This window comes from Alligator sinensis, unplaced genomic scaffold (assembly GCF_000455745.1).
Source record: "Alligator sinensis unplaced genomic scaffold, ASM45574v1 scaffold135_2, whole genome shotgun sequence".
In the NCBI taxonomy this organism is placed as follows: domain Eukaryota; kingdom Metazoa; phylum Chordata; order Crocodylia; family Alligatoridae; genus Alligator; species Alligator sinensis.
In genome coordinates this window covers 1,301,539-1,323,275 of record NW_005842067.1, presented here as the reverse complement: position 1 = coordinate 1,323,275, position 21,737 = coordinate 1,301,539, and the positions used below count along the sequence as shown (strand labels likewise).

General features: G+C 41.6%; 1 protein-coding gene across 1 annotated transcript; it reads left to right on the top strand.

Annotated features, from left to right (window-relative positions):
- Positions 1-729: 729 nt before the first annotated feature.
- On the top strand, positions 730-21,680 carry NDFIP1 (Nedd4 family interacting protein 1). The gene is made up of 8 exons (XM_014519915.2): positions 730-750; positions 5,415-5,502; positions 7,956-8,086; positions 9,525-9,612; positions 10,768-10,892; positions 13,443-13,509; positions 16,130-16,235; positions 20,884-21,680. The coding sequence occupies exons 1-7, from the start codon at positions 730-732 to the stop codon at positions 16,231-16,233; spliced, it is 624 nt and encodes a 207-aa protein (XP_014375401.1). The 3' UTR covers positions 16,234-16,235; positions 20,884-21,680.
- The last annotated feature ends 57 nt before the right edge of the window (positions 21,681-21,737 follow it).

Below are 21,737 nucleotides of genomic sequence, written 5' to 3'. Positions count from 1 at the left end.
TGTACATATATCTAGGGTTTGCAGATTGCAGTCTAGGTATCTGACATGGAAAGCCTTTCAGGGCTTGAAGTTGGGCCAATGTTTCATAGAAAGTGGAGCCAGAAGAGCCTGAGTCAAGATTTAGCTCTGCACTTTACAGGCTTGTTCTCTATGACTCTCTCTTCTTGTCCAGGCTGCTGTTGAATTTGTACAGCAGTACTCTAATCCACTTTCTCCTTTTTTGAAGTCTCTCAGGCCCAACTGCTCTTCAAGTTCAGATTTTTTTATGGCAAAACTACATGCATTGTTCCTTGCATCCATATCATTTCTCCTTGTCTTAACAACTAATGCTTAGACTGATAGTAGTATTTTAATGGCTTGTTTTCCTCCAGTTGTTGCAATTGTGTTTTTAACAGGAGGCTTTTCTTGATGGTATTTTTGACATTTTTGGGGTGGAACACAGTGTAGCAATTAGAACTGGAGTTTGTTCTGGTTTTGAGTTAGACTGTAGAACAGGGGTGGGAAAAATATGGCCCAGGGGCTAGATCCAGCCCACCAGGCCATTATGTCCAGTTTGCAGGACCCTTCCAAAAATAGTTATTATCAGCCTTTGGCTGGCCCTCCGAAAGCTGATGGGAGTCATGGGCTTTTAGAGGTTGCATGCCATTGGACTGGATGGGCTCTGTGTCTCCATCTCTGTGGGACTCCTGGCATTCCAGCTAGGAACCCCATGTGGAGGCATCAAGTATAATGGCATGGACTGGACAGCTGGTGAGTGGGGAGGAGAACTCCTGCCTGCAGGGGGGGTGGGCGTGGGGTTTTTGGATGAGTATATGCCCTCTCGCCACACTCCTTCTTCCATCCCCAATGGTGCACAGCCCCTGGCGGCAGTGGCAGCAGCAGCAGGTGGCGGGCTGTCGGGGTGCTTATGGGCTGCAGTAGGCAGAGCCCCCCAGAGGTGCACAGCTCCAGCTGAGTCTTGGGAGCTTCACTTGGCAGCACAGAACTGGCCTGGCTTGCTGGTGCACGCCTTCAGACCACACCAGGCTTGTTCTGTGACAGCACATGGAGCTCCTGGCACTGCAGGTGGGGGCTATGCATCCTCGGGCTGAGCCAGGCTGGCTCTGTGCCTCCATGTGGGGCTTCCAGCACTCCAACAGGGAGCTGCACCTGCAGGTATGGAGCCAGCTTGGCCGGCCCAATGGCATGCAGCTCCTGGAAGGACAGCTGGGAGCCACACGTGGCACAGAGACCACTCGGCCTGATGGCACGTGAATCAGGAGCTGGGGGAGTTGCACACCATCAGTGCAGTCTGGCTCTATGCCTCCATGTGTGGCTCCCTGCTGGAATGCTGGAAGCCCCACGTGGAGGCATGAAGCCAGCCCAGCCTGGCCCGATGGCGAACAGCTCTTGCCTTCAGTGCCAGGAGCCTCATGTGCTGGCACGGAGCCAGCCTGGTTTGGTCTGAAGGCTCCTGCCAGTAGGCTGGGTTGATTTCATGCTGTCACATGCAGCTCCTGGGATTCAGCTGGAGCCAAATGCTGCTGGGGGGCTCTGTCTGTTGTGGGCCATGAGCACCCCAAGGGCCTGCCGCTACTGCTGGTTGCGGGGTCTGTGCACCATGGGGGCCCACATCTACCCACAAACCCTGCACCCACCCACACACTCTACACCCATCCTCCCACACCCCATTCACATGCCCACACCCTTTTACAACAGCCCCAACAAACCCCACCCCCATACCCCTTCATTAACCTCATACGCACACACCCCATACTCACCTCCCCACACACCCTCCACACACAATATACAAGCACAAGATTATTTTGAGCTATTACGCAGTCACCTTTATATGTACAATGAAGACGCACACAAATCAGGACAAAAATATTTTTTGAAATAAAATTAAAATATGTTATAGTAGACATTTGATTTTTAGGATATGATTTTTTTTCTGGTTTCAAGAAGGCACCTCCCTTCCCCCCCACCAAACGGAGTACTTCTGGGGACATGGGGAGAACCTTCTGGTGAGAAAGGTTAGGGGGTTAGGGGATAGGACTTCTGGCAATTAGAGGGCAGGGCACCTGTTGAGGGGTGGGGCTACCCTTGTGGCCCTTAACGGCTCACCAAAAGTTAAGTGGCCCTCCCCTGGGGGGAATAATTGCCCACCCCTGTTCTAGAAGGACTGAACTCTCCAGTCTCGAGAGTTCTTTTAAGTTTTTTTTTGTTTTCCCACCTAAAATACTGGATATTTCTTGTCTTTTATTATTATTTGTATTATGACTGTTCTGTTCTAGCTACACTTAGTTGTTTGTTTTTCATCAGTTTCATGATTAAAGCCAAATCATTCAATTCAGCATATTCACTCAAATGCAGCATGGACATTTACTGTCTGACACTAACAAAGCTTCTCTGTGCTCTTGTAAGACGCAAGCAGGTAGTCCCAGATAATGAAAGCCAGATCTACGCTGAAAATGTTTGCTGCTACGTTAATGCCAGTTAGGAGGTGTTTTGTTAGTATAGCATATACACATCCCCTGTATAAATTAAACAGTACCAGCAAAAATGTTTCTTTCCTGGTATGTGTGTGCAGTAGGTTTTTTGCTGGTTTAAAAAAGATGTTATCTCCTTAACCAGCGTTACTGTCTTGGAAGATATTTTAAGAATAGACATGGCTTTAGGAAACTACATTTGTATTCTTGCCCCTACCTTATAGGTGTACAGGGAAATTTTATGGTGTCAGCTTGTCAAAAGGATTTCCCCACACTTGTGCTCACAAATATCTAGTCCGTATGTGTAGATTGGGTACTGGTGAGCACAGATGATGAGTTAGATGATTTGCCTTTGATTTAAAACATTGATTTGCAATAAATAGGCATATAGTGTTACAGTAGCATTGGCTACTGCTGTCCTATTGATCTAGCCGTGCTTTGTGTGACTAGCACAGCTGTAGCTATCAATCAGGTATCCTGCACACCTTGCCTCAGCGTATACTTTGAAGGAATAGGATTTCTTGCTTGCAGCTGGAGGTTGTGGGTTAAATTCTACTGGGATCAAGTGTTTGAAATTTGTTACTAATTTTGTATCCTTCCTCCTTGCTGTCTGGAACAGGAGAGGTGGGAAATGCTCTTTATTTATAAACTACAGGTCACATTTTGGACCCTGACTACTTCACTGCCTTCTCTTTTTAAGAGAAATTATTCATGTCCATCATGTGCAAGACCAGGACTTTGCAACCTGACAGTTGCAACTACCCTACCCTTTTCCTGTGGTTAAACCAAGGAGAATCTCAGTAGGTGGCAAAGTGACATCAGGCAAAGTTGGAGGGGGACCTGAAATGAGAGCCTTAATGAAAAGGTTAAAAGCCACTATGTCAAACCGGTAGTAGTTTTTGAAGGCTCGTAGATCACAAATTCACATCAAGCATGCAGGTTGAAGTCCTTGATAGAACTATTGTGCCTAATTAGCTATTTCCATGCATATTCACCTGTTTTGTATGCTCAGACATGGCAGTTGCATACCTGAATTAGTCAAACTGGTTTCCACTTAAACTGAGCCAGGTTTGTTATTATGGTTATTTTCTAACAAGCTTCTAAGTCCCGTGTAACAGGGTGGTCTGCCCCTTTCAGAGGGATTGGTCAGCCTTGGTGAAAGAGGCCAAATGTGGGAGCATTTGGATAGGCAGCGACTGCAAGGAGCTTTAAAAAAATCCCAGGAGATTTTGTGAGCAAAATAGCTTGATACAAAGAAAGGCCAGGCTGCTGTGCTGGGATGGGCTTCTCTCCTACTAGTGCCCAGGACAGGGCATCAGGATTTGGTTTTGTGTGTTTGCTTGTTGTGTCTTATTTGGGAGGACTGGCTGAGGAGCTCCTTGGGGAGCGATATCCACCTGCAGAAGCCAGCCAGCAAGGCAGCCTGCTTACAGCCTGACTTTCCAAATGACCTAGACATGTACACGCTTGCAACAATTGCACATGTACCTTACCTGAAAATTCAGTCCTTCAAAATTTGGGGTTGGCTTCAGAAAGGACATGGAGCAGTTAGATTTTTTGATGTTAAGTCTAGCAAAAATAAACTGTATGTTGAACACAAGACACAGATGTCTCTTTAATAAAACTGAACCTTCATCTAAAGCAGAGACTTGAATTTTTCCTGGTAAAGAATTTGCAGATGTGCAAATGAAGAAAGAAACCCCAACCAAAAAAAAAAAAAAGAAATAGAACTGCTAGTTCTTCAGGCTGAGCTGGGAAGAAAAAGGTCTTTTTAATACTTGGGAAGCACTTGGATCTTGAAAAGAGGTCATAAGTGTCTTCAGTAGAGAAAAAGAAGAAAATGTCACAGGCGGCTTCAGGGATATTAGCATGCATGGAGGGTATGCATAGAGGGTAGTTGAAGATGTTAAAAAGGGAATTGCTATTTTGAGTGTTGTTGTCACTTAATTACAATGGAGAAGGAAAGAATAGCTGTGGATCAAGGCAAGTGGTTCAGTCCCAAAGCAATGTTTTGGAATCGGTTTTCTATGTAAATATACATTTTCTTTGTTGCTTCAGTGATGTCAGTGGGAAGAACAAAGTAGATGATGGTTGAATCATATAATCTGGTCTAATACATTCTGTGTTGAATGCTTGTAAACCAGTGTTGTCAGCTTGTGTGATCAAAGAATATGTTTGCATCTGAACTTAATGCAAGCTAGACATTGAGCATTAGATAAACATTCTGGCTGTTTATATTCCCTGGCTGCATCTACACGAGATGGTGACTTCGCAGTTGTTACCACGCAGTCATTTAGTACTTGCATACGCAAGGACTAAAGCATTAGGGTCACCGAATGGCTTTTAGGTAATGCTGACTGTGGAGTAGTAACAAGCTACTGCGCAGTCAGCGTCTTGTGTAGGCCTGTATGTAGGAAGCACCAATCCACAGCAGAAGGTGTAGCCAAATTTCGCCCCTGGCTGCTGCTGCTCCTCATCCTCCACTGCATGACTGACAGACAGGCAGCCTATTTTGGGTAACTTGCCTGAACACAAGTTTTCTTAGCACAGCCACAGCGAGCCATGCAGTGTTCTGTTGAGTCTCTCCTGCCACTTCCTCCTTTTTGTTGCAACTGCTGTTTGCAGCTAGCTGGTGCAGAGGAAGTGGGAACCAGAAGCACCCATGCTGTGGAACCTGACGTGTAAAGGAACTTACCATGTAGACTAATTTTAACTGGAACAAAGTTTATTACATACATTTTCAAATGGTGTTACAGGATGCTGTGCAGTAGTTTGGTAAGAGCAGTGTGGACACGCAGGTGTAATTTAGCAGCTAGAATGTCACTTACCCAGTGCTGTTATGTCTGGATGAGGTATATCAATGCTCATGGGTTGGGGGGGTGCATTTACTTTTCTTGTCTGTGTTTTCAGCTCTGTTAAATTGTAAATACTACTTCTGTTCAGTTGCAGAATGAGGAGGAGCCTAGTGAGACTGCACCAGCTGTGAGCGATGCCCCTCCACCCTACAGCAGCATTTCTGCAGAGAATGCAGGTAAAGCCAGCAACTAGGGAATAGGTCTTTTTATTCATTCTCTTATTTCTTATGGCCTTGTTTGTTTGTTTTACGGGAAGATACCCACTCCTTGTTCGACTAAGAGTAGAGGAATGAGACTGGATTGAAACAGATCATAGTTACTTGCGGTTTGGAATAAAACATACTTTGGTGGCAGTTGTCTGATGTCATCCTCGTAAAGTGGTGCTCAGTTTACATTTCACAGAGCTCCCAGTGTAGAGAAGGAGGGTAACATTTGAGTGCTGTGAGGAGTTGTGGTCTGTCTCTAATGATCTGACATTTGAGCAGGGCTTGTTCCTTCTACCTGAGATACCTTTACTATTTTTGTCCTCAGAGCTCCTTTGTTGGTTATAATGCTAAATTATGTTTTTCAATGAGTATACAAATGCTTGAATGTGGTACAGTGTTTTAAATACCTTTTGTCTGCAGTCATGGAAAAGGAAATGGCTGGAACTGATGATGTAGAAAAGAGCTCATCTGAGATAACATTATGGCAGTTACTCTCTATGTAGTGCAAGAATCATGTTAGGAGTAAGGCCATACTTACCTAATTTCACTTATACGCTCAGTTAGCACAGAATATACACAGGATAATGAATAAAACAGATGGAGATCCTGGAAAAGTTGAAAACAAAAAAATATTTTTCAGATCGAGTCGATAAAATGTTGTCCTAAAATATGAAACTTCCATTTATAATCTCTCAAGCTGTCAGGCCTTTTTTGTCCCCCTTCTGAGTGTTTTCCACATTCAAATATAGGCCATTGAGAGTGCCTCTCCTTGGCTACCCATCAAGGGATCTGACAAAAGCAAGTCAGTGTGCTGTCATGTTTGAAAACAAGTAGAAAGGCCATCTCTAAGGTAACAAAGTCCCAAACCATCTATGGCTTTCTAGATTTCAGCACCTTGAAAAAGGTGCCATAATTTGCACCCATATTTTGCACTTCCTGAAGTTACTGAATGGTTCCATTATATTATTAGATTAATTATGGCTCTAGTTCTCATTACATCTATCATAGTTTCTCAGTAATAAAGAGGATTAAGACTGACTAAATCAGCTTATAATGTACCCTTCTCATCTGTGTGATCATACCAAGTAAAAGTGAATAGTTCTTAGAGGAACGATTGCTTCTGTGCTGATAACCAAAATCTTCATTCCTCTCAGCAACATTTTCTTTGTAGAAAATGCAAATCAAACTTGTAAATCAAATAATAATGGCTGCATAGAAGCAATATAGAAAAACTCACAAGAAAACTGAAGGCTATTGGAAGGAAATAACAGCCCTGTCCTTGTATCTCTTTGTTGCCATCTCAATTCAAGAGAGTGAATCAACATTTTTAAAAACCTTAGCTAAGGGTAATTATCCAGTGAAGTTACTCCTTGCAGATACAAAAAGGAACCCATTGACATGTATATACAGCCTTTCTGCAGTCCCTTCTCAACCTGGCAATCTCTGGAGCAAATTTGGTTTTCAATCTTGCTATACTTTTGTAATCCCCAAATTCAGCTGTCTTCCTGAAAGGCCTAGCTGTTGCAGTCTGCCAGATAGGTTAGGGGAGTGGGTGGTCTGCGTTTTGCCTCCCTGTGCAGAAATTGTTAATTTGATGGAGACAGAGATGTCCAGGGTCACAGATCTTGCACGCAACCAGCGCACTCTGGGCAGAGGTTATTGAATACTGTCTTCCATGCTTCTGAGTGGTGCTCCCTAGGGAATCTATAAAACATACTACATTCAGTGCTATACCCATAAAGGTGCCCCTGAGTGGTCTAATTCTTCAACAAGTATGAGAGAACAGGACCCAGTTCTAGCTCACTTGACTTTATCCCACTATCTTTTTCAGTCCTCAGAAAGCAAACTGGGCCCCTTTCTGACAAATTGATTGCCTTTGGCCTGAAGGACTTAAGAGGACTTGGAACAATTTGAAATTTGAAAATGTAAATGTTTCTATGTCTCTTACTGGAAAAGGGAGGTACAGTATGTGTTAGCCGTGGTGCCTTAGAGAGCCTAGGTAGACCCAGTTAAATTGGTGCTTTCTGCATTGTTCCTTTCCAGTTGAAGAACCACTGTATTTTCTCCGAAAAAGTTCAAGAATGTGTGTGTGTGGCAGGGATGTGTTTAACATGGTTTCAGCTTTCTTTTCAGTCTTCCTGCTCAAAGAGGACTATCCTGCTGATTTTCTTCTAGAGTGAAATCCCTTCATCCTCTAAAATTCTTCGAATATTGCTTACATTTGTTTTGCTACTTTTATGATGGCACATTTCAGTTTCTAATTCATGTGATATTAAACTAGTGTTTCACTACAAAATGGTAATTTTTAAGGGTCTGGTCTTCTACAAGCTATTTTTGCTGGTGGTGACTCCTCAAACCAGCAGTTGGAGGCATATTGCATCCTATGTTAATGTGAGGGGTTTTTTTCTTCTTCTTTTCCTTAGCATATTTTGACTACAAAGATGAGTCGGGCTTTCCCAAGCCCCCTTCTTATAACGTGGCTACAACACTGCCTAGTTATGATGAAGCAGAGAGAACTAAGGCTGAAGCTACCATTCCTTTGGTTCCTGGACGAGTAAGTTGACTTTTTTTGCCTGCATGTTCCTAAAGGTCTTTTCTGAGAATTTGATGCGTCTAAATAACCCTAAATACCTTGTTAAGCAAAAAATCTCAATTTATTTATTTATTTTTTTTTGGTGTGTGCCACCATAGCATTTCCTCAAAAGGGGCCAAAGTATTTTTCAAAGAGTTCTTTATCTGACCAGCTGGCATGATGTAAAATTTCTTAGTAACACTGGTATATGCCATTTGGATTAATTTGGGAATCAGGTATAGTCACATTGTTCATGCCTGCAGGCTTATTGTTTAAGACTTGATCATAATTTGTACTTCCATAATACTTCCCATGAGGGATCTCAAAGCACCTAGACTTTTAAGGCCGTTCCTAGAGCTCAGATGCTGGTGCTGTTATAAAGTGGGAGTAGAGCTGAGTTGGCAGAGTCTTAGAGGTCAGGGCTCACTTTGTAAATCTGTCAGCCATGTTTTTTCCAGCAACCACATAAGGGCAAAATTTGAAAAGTAAGAGGTCATAGTCCAACTTTTTGCCCTCTCTCAGGTTAGTTAATTCCTCATTCCTACCATTTACTGACACTTTTTGGAGGTCAACCGTTCTGGTCTGAGGATAATAAAATCCACTGTCTGACAGGATAGATTTCTTTTTCCTCCTTTGTTGTTGTTCCCAATGCTTCTCTACCCCAGTTAGCCTTTGTTAATCAGCTACCAGCATCAGATGTCTAGTATATGTCATTTTTTTTCTCTTCTTCCAGTTTGCACTGAGACTATCTAAACCAGGGGTAGGCAATGTTTTTTTGGCCAGAGTGCTGAAAAAAACCACAATGTCTACCTTGGAAGATGCCGGAGTGCCAATATGCCAGAGCCCGGAGCAGCTGTTTGCAGCCTCCCAGTTGCAGCTGGCCCACGGAGCCCAGTCTGCTTGCAGCCTCCAAGCTGCCTTCTGGGAGCAGCCTGGGCTCTGTGGCTGGCAGCAGCTGCTTAGAACCCGGGCTGGGAGTGGTGTGCCAAGCAAAATGGCCTTGTGTGCCACGCTTGGCACGTGTGCCAGGGGTTGCTGACCCCTGATCTAAGCCTTGAGGGAAAATATTAGATTAGGAAGGGAGATTTATAGTTGATATCGGGAGTGTCTTTGTTTTGGCTATCTGAAAAAGGGTCTCATGCCTGACAAGTCAATGTCATGTCTTGTATTACCTTTGGAAATTGCCTCTCCCATATATCCGATGTCTTTCAGATGCAGAAATGCCATTGTGCCTAGGGAGTTCTTAAATGGGAAGTTAGCGTTTTGTGTCCTTGCATTGTACAAGGCACATTGCTGTTTGAGAACTCTTTCATGACCATTTGTTGTGAAGTCCGTGTAAGCTCCTAAACTCAGGCTTGTTGTGTGAAATAGATCAAATTAAACTTGACTTCCACTCACCCCTTTCTCAATTTCATTTTAGGAGGATGACTTTGTGGCACGGGATGATTTTGATGATACTGATCAGCTGAGGATAGGAAATGATGGAATTTTCATGCTAACTTTCTTCAGTAAGTACCTGATGGAGTCTTGGCCATATTCTCAATGAAAGGTCCTGTATAGCAAAAATATATTAACACTTCCATTTTCATAGCTACAGGAAAAACTAGATATGCTCGTAAGAGGTTCTAGGATGGGGGAAGGGATGTGAAGGATTTCTCATCCTCCCAAGAGAGAAATTAGGCACATTAAGCTCTCTCCAGGTTGGTCCAGGGTTTCATTGCAAATCCAAGCTTTCCCTTTTCTTTTTCCCTTTGAACTTGATTTTCTTTTGCTCCCTATTAAACTTATTCATGTATTGTGAGGAGCTGTTCATCTTTATGAGGTGGAGGCATATCTCTTCATTTTTCATTATCATCTTTATCATACAAGCCTTTGTCATGTATAACCATTTTAATAAAAGCTGAAAATTTTAGCTACAGAATAATAACAGTAAAAGGGATGCTGGCCAAGTATTTTTGCTCTGTGCTGTGCCATGTGCCTGCTAAATTTCGATTTTTCTTCTCCCCTGTAAGTAGCTGTGTAAGACATCACTCCTAACCCTATCTGATTTAATGACCAGGATTCCTCCTGCTGTTCATCCACTTATGCTGCTGAGCAAGCTATTGAAAGAGCTCCAAAGACCCTCCCTGCCTTTACCTAAAATCAATTATTTATTTATATATTTATTGCTGAGGTTGCATATGGGCTTGCCTTATTTAAAGAGATATGTATATAAAATGAACCCTTGCTTTCAGTTTGAAATACTACACATTTAGAATTTAGCCAGTGGTGGGTTAACATTAAACAAACTAGCTCCTTCTAAAATGTAAAAAATGTAACATAGCTAAACTGTCTTACCCTAGAAGGAACTTAAGCTAAGTTTAAAAGGGAAAATGGGGGACTGAGGGAAGAGAATGTGTGGAGATCAGCTATTAAATCTTCTGCTGTTAAAGATTTGTGAAGAAATCCTGATGGGGGCAGGGAGGACAGAGAGGGAGGGGGAGAGAGAGAGAGAGAGAGAACCAACTCTTCATTATTGTGCAACACATTGTTTGGAGAAATACTATGCGCTTGGGACTAGAGTTCAATGTTAGCAGCTTTTTAAAGGAATAAAACTTTATTTTAAGGTTATTAACGTAAAATATAAGAGACTTTGACCATGGCTTTACCTTTTGCTTTTTCAGTGGCATTCCTCTTCAACTGGATTGGCTTTTTCCTGTCTTTCTGTTTGACCACTTCAGCTGCAGGACGATATGGGGCCATTTCAGGGTTTGGGCTCTCTCTCATTAAGTGGATCCTTATTGTCAGGGTAAGTTAGACAGTGGAAAAAAATGTTCAGGCATGTACCTAAGTACTTAGTGTATTGGTACATTACTTAATAATGGCTCATCTCCATTCACAATGAGGTAGCTTATTCATTAAGGGCAAAATTTTTCCATCCTTTGTAAAGCTGGAGTGATTGGGTTTTGTTCTAGGTATGAAGCAGGGGTTGAGGAATGATTGCATCATATCCTAGCCCAACCCTTGGGGTGGGGGGAGGGCATGTATCTGTGACCACCTCTCTTCTCCCCCAGCAGCCAGTAGGTTGTGAGAGCAGCAGCAGCCTCTCGCTTCCTACCTAAGGTTCTGGGGCTACTGCATGCATGATGTATCAGCTTCCTCAGGGCCTCCTTCCCCCTTTTTACTTACTTTGTTAGCCTTATCTCAAACCATAAACATCCTGCTGTAGAACAAATAGGAGTCTGCCATGAGAAGGGGAGGTAGAGCTTCCCAATGTGGCAGTTGTTACAGTTCATGCTTGTGTTGTGGCACTGTCCTGTTATGCAGTCAGATACTGGGATTAACCTTGTTGGTAGATTAGTCTCATTTATCACAGATATGTTACTGACAATTCCCAACCTTGTAAACACATCCTTCTCCTATTAGAAAAAAGTAGCTTGTGCAAAATATGACTATACAGCAAGCGGTGTTTATTCAGAAAGACCCCACCTACACAAAATGCTTCTGACAAACATAACATAGGCCTTAGTGTCAGTTTAGTGGCAGTTCTCTGTGTATGTGGCACCGTAACTTTTCAGAACAGTCTTTGAGGATTTCCTAAACGTACAGAAGTGTTCTAGGCATCAGTGGATAGAGCCCTATTCATTTTAGGAAAATTGGAAAATCCAGAAGGCCTGACTTTCACTTAGTCAGGCCCACTGAACAACCATTTCTTGCTACAGACAGAATGAGCTCTCTGATGCCCTCTGCTGCTCTTTCCATGTTTTGTACACAGCAGTTTACTAGAGGAATGCAAGTTTCTTTGCTCATGTAAACTAAGTTGTGAGGTGCAGTTGAAAAAAGAGACCTGGTTGTGCAGGCTGGCTGGTACTGAGGACTCAGCTGGTCCTGTAACTCAACCTACATAAGTAATAAAGCGTGTGACCCTCTACTTTTTTGTAGCGAGAAAATAATCTTGAAAATAACATAGCCAAGAAAGTTGCATACAGTGTTGGAATGATGTTTATGTAATGGTCCAGGAAATGTGAGAGGCAAGGATTTTGGTGTGTGTTATCTTTTATTGGACCAACTGCCTGGTTGGGATAGACTTAGATAAGCTTCAGGTTCCTGATGAAGAAGAATGAATTGCATTCGAAAGCTTGTCTAGTAGTATCCCAACCAGGCATCTGGTCCAGTTAAAGCTTTCACACACACAAATCATTGCTTCACACATAAGAGAATTATAGGCCAAAAGAAATAGGTAATGGTAATCCTGTATTTTTTCTGAACATGTATAACCCATTTTTGCCTTAGCAAAATACGTCTTGTGTGGAGCCTGTGAGATGCTGATGTGTTGAGAAAAATGGCACGTAGACATGCACAAGGAGCCTATTTTATAAAACCCAAATAAATTAAAGACTTACCAGTATATCAGTAGAAGCAAAGGGATTCGGTGTAAGGCTGTCACTTCATCCTTAATCTGCTTGTGCTAGGAGTGAGGTATTGCCAATAGGGTATTTAATTAACTTGCTCCATTGTACAACACTTAGATTTTTCAGGCATCTTTGTAACAGTGGTCCTAAATGCTGCTTACTGGAATATGAAAAGGAAGTGATAAGGACAGTCAGCCTTAACTGGGAATTTGATTAATATTGAGTTTATCATTCGCATGATACAAACTTTAAAAAAAATGGAAAAAGATCAAATTAAATTTACTACTGACACAGTAATGAAATTTGATGCTATAATAAAGTCAGTGCCAAGGACATGTCTTATTTAATAGGAAGCAATTTTCCCAGTTGGAGATCTTCCTGTCTGAGTATTCTTTTTACTTTACTTCATGGCCTTACTTCAACCTCATTGGTTTTGTTTATTGTTTGCAAAATTTGCAGAGGCTGATAATCAGCAAAAGAGTGGAAAGGTCTGTTGTTCAGTAGTGTCATCCCTTACAAGATTGTTTTAGGATTGGTGGAGATGGGTGCCAGACAGAGATCTGCTTGCTTCTCCATTGTCAGAGCTGTTGGTTTGGCCATGAGCATAATAAAGGGGAGGGGTGATTGGGGCACCAGGCCCAGATGTTGACCCTGTGGGGGGCGCAGGAGGTGCAAAAATAGAAGCAGCTACACTGCTGCCACCCAGGACATTCAAGCATCCAGTTGTGCCTTTGGATTTGGCATTTGTGAGGAAGGGCTGTAAAATGAAAACACTTCACTTCAGCTCATTCCTGGAACAGTGTTTACATCCCATTTCTTAGGCAAATCTTACAAATCCCACTTATTCTTCTCCATAAAGGCCATAATCTAGGTACCCACAGATATCAGTAGAACTAGGATTGACCCAGAAAGCATCAAGTACTTTTAATTTTTTTTTCCTTTTGTAGTTCTCCACCTATTTCCCTGGTTACTTTGATGGTCAGTACTGGCTTTGGTGGGTTTTCCTTGTGCTAGGTAAGTTCTTATAATGTTCTACATTTAAGCAAAATGTGATTCCCCCCAAGCTGGATATTACTTTACTGGTTGTTAAAAAATGCCTAGCAGAATGTTACCTTTTATAACTAATTTCATTCTGGTAGTGAAAATTTTCTGGGTTGGTGCATGTGAGCATCTACATTCTTCTGTTGCCTTCAAGAAGGTAAGTGTGGGGAAGAATACCTCTACAAAGTAAAAAAAAGTATTAAAGATCAGCAGAGCTGCCTGAAATTGATCTAACAACTGCCAGATGTCAGTCTGTACTACAGCTTACAGGAGAAACTCTTCAAGTGACTTAAAAGCAAGAAATATAGGTTATTGAACCAATCACATCTGGAGTCATAGTCTTGGGACCATCATAAGGACCTGTGGGGGAGGACCTTTTAGATGCGTTAACCCTCTAAAGATGACTAACTTTGCAGCACTGAAATATCTGTCAGCTGAGTATCAATCAGAAATCCATTTCAAAGTGTCCATCTGTTAACACTTTTTTTAAACAAGCCTCTAGAGGTGTTAACAAACTGAGCAGTTTTGTTCTTTAACTCTGTGGCTAATCTTTCCCTATACTTACATGATGGGATAAAATGATAGTACAGGCAGTTCTCAGACTTAGGACACAATTGGTTCCTGAAAACAGGGTCTTAAGTCGAAACATTGTAACTCGGAACCAATTTTCTCATAAGAAACAATGTTATAAATGGGGGATTGGTTCCTGAACCAAGGCCCAATACCCTATTTTCACTAAAAATACCCCAGAATCTTGTACTCGATCAATTATAGATGAGTAATATAGCTACATTAATGTATTTATATTGTAAATAGCAATCATATTGATTTGGAAGGACTTCTTTGAGGTGACTTTGCCTGACTTTTTGAAAGGCTTTTGGTTGGACTATTTGAAGGGTTCTTGGCTGGAGTCTTCTCAGGAGTCTTGGCTGCAGGTTTTTCTGGACTTGTGTCTGCTTTCTTAAAGTGTCCAAGGAAGTTTGGACAGATGTTCTCCAGGGAGATGAGCGACGCAGCGAACTTGTTCCCTGGTGTGGCATCGCATTGGATCAAGCATTGTAAAGTCGAAACAGATGTCATAAAATTGAAACAGGGTGTCAATTTATAAACCGTGCGAAATGTTGTAAGTCAGGGACTGCCTGTACAGTTAAACTTCTACAAGTGACTGTCTTAGCCTCCCAGTGTCTCAAGAGACCACCCAAAAGAACCGCCATATGTATGCAGCACAATTCTGCCCCACCTTTTTGCACAGCTATTTAGCAGCTGATTTTCCTTGGCCTTTAAAGTGTTTACCCAAGACAAATTTTCCTGAATTCTTGGGGTGTATGTGCTGCCATCTAGTGGAAATGTCATTTGTTGCATGCAAAGGAGGTAAAGCAATATTACTTAGAACCACATGTGTTTTCATCAGATGGTCTCAAGAACTTTAGAAACCTCACTAGACTAACTCCTGAACAGAAGCAGAAAAAAAATCTAATTCTAATGACATGGGAAGTCATTAAATCATATAAAAAATGTAGTGGCATTTCCTGTTGAACAAATAAGTAATATTGTGGGTTTTTCTTTCTTTCACATACCAGAAATCTGACTTTAAAGTAATTTGGGTACAAACCTTTGTGTTTCTTTTCTGAAAGATGCATACGGTTGAAAATCCTATGTCATTGTTTTTAGCAAAGACACATAATGCCTCTTTATTAGGAACCTAGGGGCTGGTATGGGTTTCTCAGGCCATTGAGCTGAGTCCTTAATAAACATTTATTGAATGATGATTGTCTTTGTTTGCCAGGAGGCTGACAGAATGTCCACTTAGCCCCTCTCACATACCACAACCTCAAACCACTTGATTTTAAAACTTCAAAATACTGCATTGCCATAGGAAGAAAGTAGGAAAAAAACAGTGCCTTGTACAGAAATCACTGTACAGTGCCTTGTACAATGATACTAGTACTTCTCTGTCTGTACTGGAAGTATACCGTAGAATTGCCTTGGCCTTTTTCAGGGCTGTATTATGCTGGCATCTTGTGATAATTCTTTAATTGGCCGGTATACCTGGGTCCTTCTCTTCCTCAATCCCCTACAATCTATGAGGCTCTGGGATCTCTGGCCCTGGATCCTCCTGGACATTTCTATTCAGCAAATGCTCAATAGCAGGGTTCCTGATTATAACATTTTAATCTAACACCCATATTTTTAAGGTAATCCATACAGCATAATTCTAAAACCAGAACATAGTACATATTTCTTATATAGCATTTTTCATTTGTAGAACTTACTTCATATTTTTATGTATGTTTAATGTTTCTGCTTGTTTTGTACATGTTTCAGCTGGTACCAAATATTTAGTGGCATAATTAAAAACTTTCAAAATACATAACCCAGTTTCATAAAAAATATTATGGAATTATCTTTTCTAGATTGACTTGATTAAAAAAAATATGTCCTCATCAAGAGTTAACATTTCTTTAGCTGACTTCTGGATGTTTCGAAGTTTTTAAAATTACATTTTTCTAGCAGTATTAGTAATAACAGTAGCAGTAATTTTGGAAATTACATAGATTTAGTTTAATTGAACAAAAACGTTTTTTCCTTTTAGGCTTTCTGCTGTTTCTCAGAGGATTTATTAATTATGCAAAGGTTCGGAAGATGCCAGATACATTTTCTACTCTTCCAAGGACCAGAGTTCTCTTTATTTACTAAAGGTAAATCTTTCCCCCCCTCTTTATCAGGCAGCTTCTTCAGGGAAGGTATTTTCTGCTGCAATTTCATAGAATAAGGAAGTGGGGGATAGTTTACTATTTGTGTTTTGCATACAGTACATGCTTCTAGGTCTAGCTTCCTTGTAGCAGCAGAGCAAGTATCCTGTTTGACATACCATGAAAAATCAAATATCTGTTTCAGGGTTTAATATAGAGAATTTTAGAGTCTTGTAAATCCAGGATTTGGAATGCTTGAGCAGATCCCATTGCTTGGTTTCCTTGTGTACCCTGAAGATTATCATTTAACTAGTACTTTTGTGAAACATGTGGCATATCCTCAACATCAGTTAAGGTCACAGACGTAGCCAAAGCAAAGGTATGTACCAGTGTCTTTGGCTTATGTCCCAGAAACAGTAATTTGTCTGGATTTTCTATATTGCTCAAATTTTCTGCCAAGTTTTGGGAGAAACTTGACCCACACATTCTCCCTTTTCTTGGAAATCGCTCCTGCATGCCTGTAACATATTGTAATACCCTGAGAACTTAAGGTCTTTCTTTAAGGTGCAAAATTCCCCTGCTTTTGGGCTGCACATGAACAAGCTGCCTTTTTCTTGCCTTTTTTTTGAAGTTTTTGTGGGACTTCAACGAAGGAAACTTAAGTGGCTGCCTCTTTCTAGTACATTTCCTCCTCCTAATAGATAATGGTTTGAATTAACTTTTCCTCTATGAGGGGAAGGACATATCTGTAAGCATGAGGTTTCTTTGCAGCTTGAGTGGTATGTGATAAGAGATCCTGGCTTTCTCTGATAAAAATCTAGAATTCTCTGATTAAGAACCCCAAAATCTCTCACTCCTCACCCATAGTCCCCTGCCTCTCCCAGCCCTGCCAGAGGGGTTCACCAGCTTCCAGGGCTATGGGACAAGGCAGCTGCATCCTGCCCGCTTCCTGCTCTGCAGGCGCCAGCTGCAGCCGGCTAGCAGTGCCTGAGCCTGGGCTGCCGGACATGGGAGGTGGTAGCTGCTGCAGCCAGAGCAGAGGTAAGAGTGCAAACACCCAGCCTACCCCCAAACCTGGCTGGAGGGAGGAGGTGGCCTCCCCACCCTGCTGCCTTCCTCCTGGGAGCCTCCACAGCTCATCAGGTAGGACCTGGTGCACAATGGCAGAGTGGAGTGGAGAGGTTCAGTGCTGCTGCTGCCAGGACCCCCATGCCAGCTAAGCTGCCATGGCGAGACCCCCCATGCCCACCCGGCGGCAGCAGGGGTGGTGGCAGCAGCACAGAGTTGGTGGCCGGGCAGGGGGCATCTCAGTTCGGCAGTGTGGCTGGTGCATAGCTTGCGGTGGTAGTGGTGACAGCACTGAACCTCCTTGCTCTGCTCTGCCCTCCCATGCAAGGTCCTGCCCACTGGACTGCGGAGGCGGCTCTTGCCTGGTGCCAGTCCAGCCATGCTGCCGCCCCATGCTCCACTGTCTGTGCAGGTTCTCCCACTCCATGCCCATCCTACACATCACCAATAGGTATGCCTGGACAGTTCGCAAGTCCTGGCCCTCCAACCCCCACCCTGTCCCATAGACTTATCTTTATCCACCTATGGGGGCTGCTCCCACCATGCAGCCTGGCTGTATTTCCAGGCATATGTGTGTGCATGCACACACACATGCAGCACCCCCTACCTCCAGTTGCCCTCCCCTGCTCCCTCAGCCCTGAGCAGCCCCTTAAAGGCTGGGACTATGCCAGCCTGCAAGGGGAAACCCATGGGGGGAACATCCAGATTTTCCATGTTTTTACATGGGAAACAGAATATCTGGATCCCCTGGTGATGATCCCTTTAAAGTATTAGCACAAAGCTAGATTTCCTTAGGACAGGCCTGGAGCAGTCATAGTTGGGGCAGGAGCAAAACAAAATTTGCAGTCAGTTGTTAGATTTAGCCCGCTAAACCAAGACTTGCTTTCCTGTCCCATTTTCCTTTTGCTAGGAATGGCAAAGTAGTTCTACTTTGTTTTCAGTAGCTAATGAGATACCTAGTTAAAAGAGAGATGCAAAGAGTAAAGGCTGTACTTTTAATTAAGAACATTAAAAATGTAATAAAGAACTTTAACTTGAAAGCTGTCATGGCTTTAGGGTTGTATTCAAGGGGAATTTACATGACCATGGTAGAAAAGTCAATCTGCAAAAAGCAAAAAAAAAAGAATTTCTATACTGTAATTTTTGATTTGTCCTCTTCCCAGTGTAGCATCTGAAATTCACAGAGAGTTACAGAAGGGCTTGCTGCTATCAGCTGAAGAGCTACATAGATGAAATGTGACCAGTAAAGACTTCTATACTTACAGCAACTTGTGTTCTGTTCTTCTTCCTGAACAAATTAGTTGTTTCTTTCCTAAAAGTAACTCCTCATTTCTTATGGGAACTACTTGATTCCTTGGTTGTACAAGATTTAAGACCCGAATACTGAAATGAGAGTTTTGATTACATAGGGGTTTTTTTGGCTGCATTGATTTTTTTGGGTGCCCCACTAGAGACTTTTTAGAGGGCCTTGCTTTTTCAAAATGTGACTATTTAGCACTTTCAGAAAAGTCAGGTCTTTCAAAAATGTCTCAATTTGGACAGCTAAAACCACTAGTCATTTACAACAACTAAGGCTTTGACACTTCCTTGTGCCCTAAAGCATTCTGTCATCAAATAAACTCATGATATTGGGTTGCGAGGCTTGTGTTAAACTTTTGTCTTTTTGGCTTACTTGTCTTGATTTTTTTTTTTTTTTAAATTTAAAAAGCACCTATGCAAAAACTCTAGGATACATGATGTTACTTGTAGAACAGTGTAATTAACAGTAATAGTTAATTGCTCTTCACCCAGTAAAAATAGCAGGAAATAATACACAGGTTACACACACGTTCATCTGATAATTTTAGCAATAGAGAAACTGTTTCCATGCTTTTTCCTCTCCCCAGACCTCCTTCATTGTTCTCCAAAATGTTCTCTTAAGGATGGGCTAGAGCTGGCTTGCCCTCAGTGGTAGTAGTCAGTCTGGGAGGCAGCTCTGCTGACTGCATTGTATACTTCTATGAATTATTATAGCATACATGTAATCAGTTCCAGGTAGAAATGGAAACCGACTCTTTCTGCTGTGTTGGAAAAAGCAAGGAATTCTTTGGCCTTCCCTGAAATACCTACCTTAGGATTGAGCCTCATTCCATTCCTTCTTTTCTTTTTCCCATGCTTTGCAATGAATACCTATATGGCACTGAGCTCTCTGCGTGTCCATGCATGTCTGATTGGAAAAGGTGACTTTTTGAAACAGATGTCAGATCTGCAGTTGTCTGTGTCACTTTCTTCACTTTCTGAAATTGCTCATGTTAATTATATATGATCTACTTTCATTTGAGTCGATTGCTGTGAGAAATACTGACCATCGACTAAAAGAAAATGTTACTTATTAGACTTCTCTTGAAAGTCCACTTCCCCCACATTATGGGAACCAGACATCCTCTATGTTTCTTTTCTTAATTAGCAGTTCCTTTTAGAATTACATTATTTAAACTTGATGTTGGGATCTTCTGCAAACATGTGTGTACTAATTGATATTACAAAAAGAGGGAATGAGGAGAAACTAAAAGAAAAAATGAATTGAAAAGCTTGGCTCAAACTTCCAGAACAGACGCATCAAATATCATCATACAGAAGTTCAAGTGAACAAGTATGTGGACTTTAAAAGCTGGCATGTTCTGAGGGGTGCCTTGAGTCTAAAACAGTTTAGAACCACTGCTTAAAAAGAATAAATGAGTAGACTTATTCTTGCAGAAAATCCTCTTCATTTTAGGGGGGCACTGGAAGTGTACAGCACACTTGGAAACTTGTCACTATTATGCTGGTGTTTTGGGTTTTTTTGGTTTAAAAGGAGGTGTGGAATAGGGGAATGCTTTATAAAAAGCCAAAAGTAGTTCGTGATTAAATTAACCTAGCTCAAAGCTTGGGCATTTGCTACTTAAATGGTTGACGTTATCACTGCTGGAAATCATCCTTGTATGCAATGGCATGAAATTGGCTGAGTAAAGCAGTGTCTAAGCAGAAATCATTAGCCATGTGGTAAGTGCACTAGTTTTATACTGTCACGGATGTAAAACTTTCCAGCCAGTGTTAGCAAGATGAAGAGTTTCAGAAGGTTGGCTTTTTCCATGTTCTCTACATTTGAGCTTGGAAGAGCTTTCTGTTCTGTTTTTGCGCAGTGGTATCCTGTTTTCTGACTAGGGCTTCTGGGAGCTAAGATGATAAAAGTGAGGATAGGGATGAGTACAGGGAACACCAAGCATTGTATTCAAATTCTGCTCCATTTTTCAAGTGCAAATAGTTTAACTCCAGTTACTTGACTGCCATTATTGTGGATTTATGCCAGCATAAGTGAGAACAGACTCTGGCCCATTGTTCTATATTTTTCTGTTGCTTAATGTTCCAAAGGGGTATGAACTCTTTAAATTTATAAATGTGCATAAAAATACTGTGTAATTGTGCCATTGCTGTAATTGCATAACTAATGCTGAAATGCATTTCGTATGTCTTCAGACATCCTGCACTTTTTTGTGAGTTACATCCTTCTCTAATCTAAAATAGCAGTCTAACTATAGTTTCAATATTCAATATCCTTCTCTGACAGATGTTTTCTGGCAAATATCTTCCTGCATTAAGATGAGTTCTCCCGCAAGAATAACAGAACACCTGCAGGAAGTGAATCAAGACTCCGAACACAGAAGAAAAAATAATCATCTGCTTTAAAATAAACAAATAAAAGTACTGTTGAAAAAGAAAAGCATTTCTTTCTATTTGTTTCTAGGTGTAAAATTTTAATAATTAATGCAGAATTCTGTAATCATTGAATCATTAGTGGCTAATGTTTGAAAAAGCTATTGCAATCAAGTCTGTGATGTGCTAATAAAGCCTTATAGTATTTGTAGTCATTTGAATAGCATGAACCATGCCCCCGTAGTCAGTAGGGGGCAGTCTTGGTTTATTTCATTCTCCATCTTAAAAAATGAATTCAGAATCAGATATTTTAGTGTATAATATGTATAATGCTGACTGTTTTGAAGGGGTGTTCTCAAAAGTTTGGAAGATGGTTTTATTATGACTGCATTTCTGCACATAATACCTATCTGCTGTTTAAATTGAAAGTAACCTGTTCTGTCTATGCCTGAAAGTAAAGGCAGCATATACAATACAGATTCTTAAGGCATGATTAATATGAAAGAATATTATTTTGAAGGTGGCACAAGTATTAATTGGGGAGGGGGGCGTAATACTCTTTATTTGATCCCTTGGGGTATATTACTTTCATACTGCATACACTTGGGACTATATCAGGATTTTCACAGTGCACATTGGTAATGTAAAGCTCAAAGATAACAATGCAACTTTGTATAAAAAAATAAAAGACATCTGACCTTGCAAAACAAAGGTTCTCTCCTCTCTCCTCTCTTCTTCTCTCTTCTCTCAGTTGGCTTGGGACTTTTG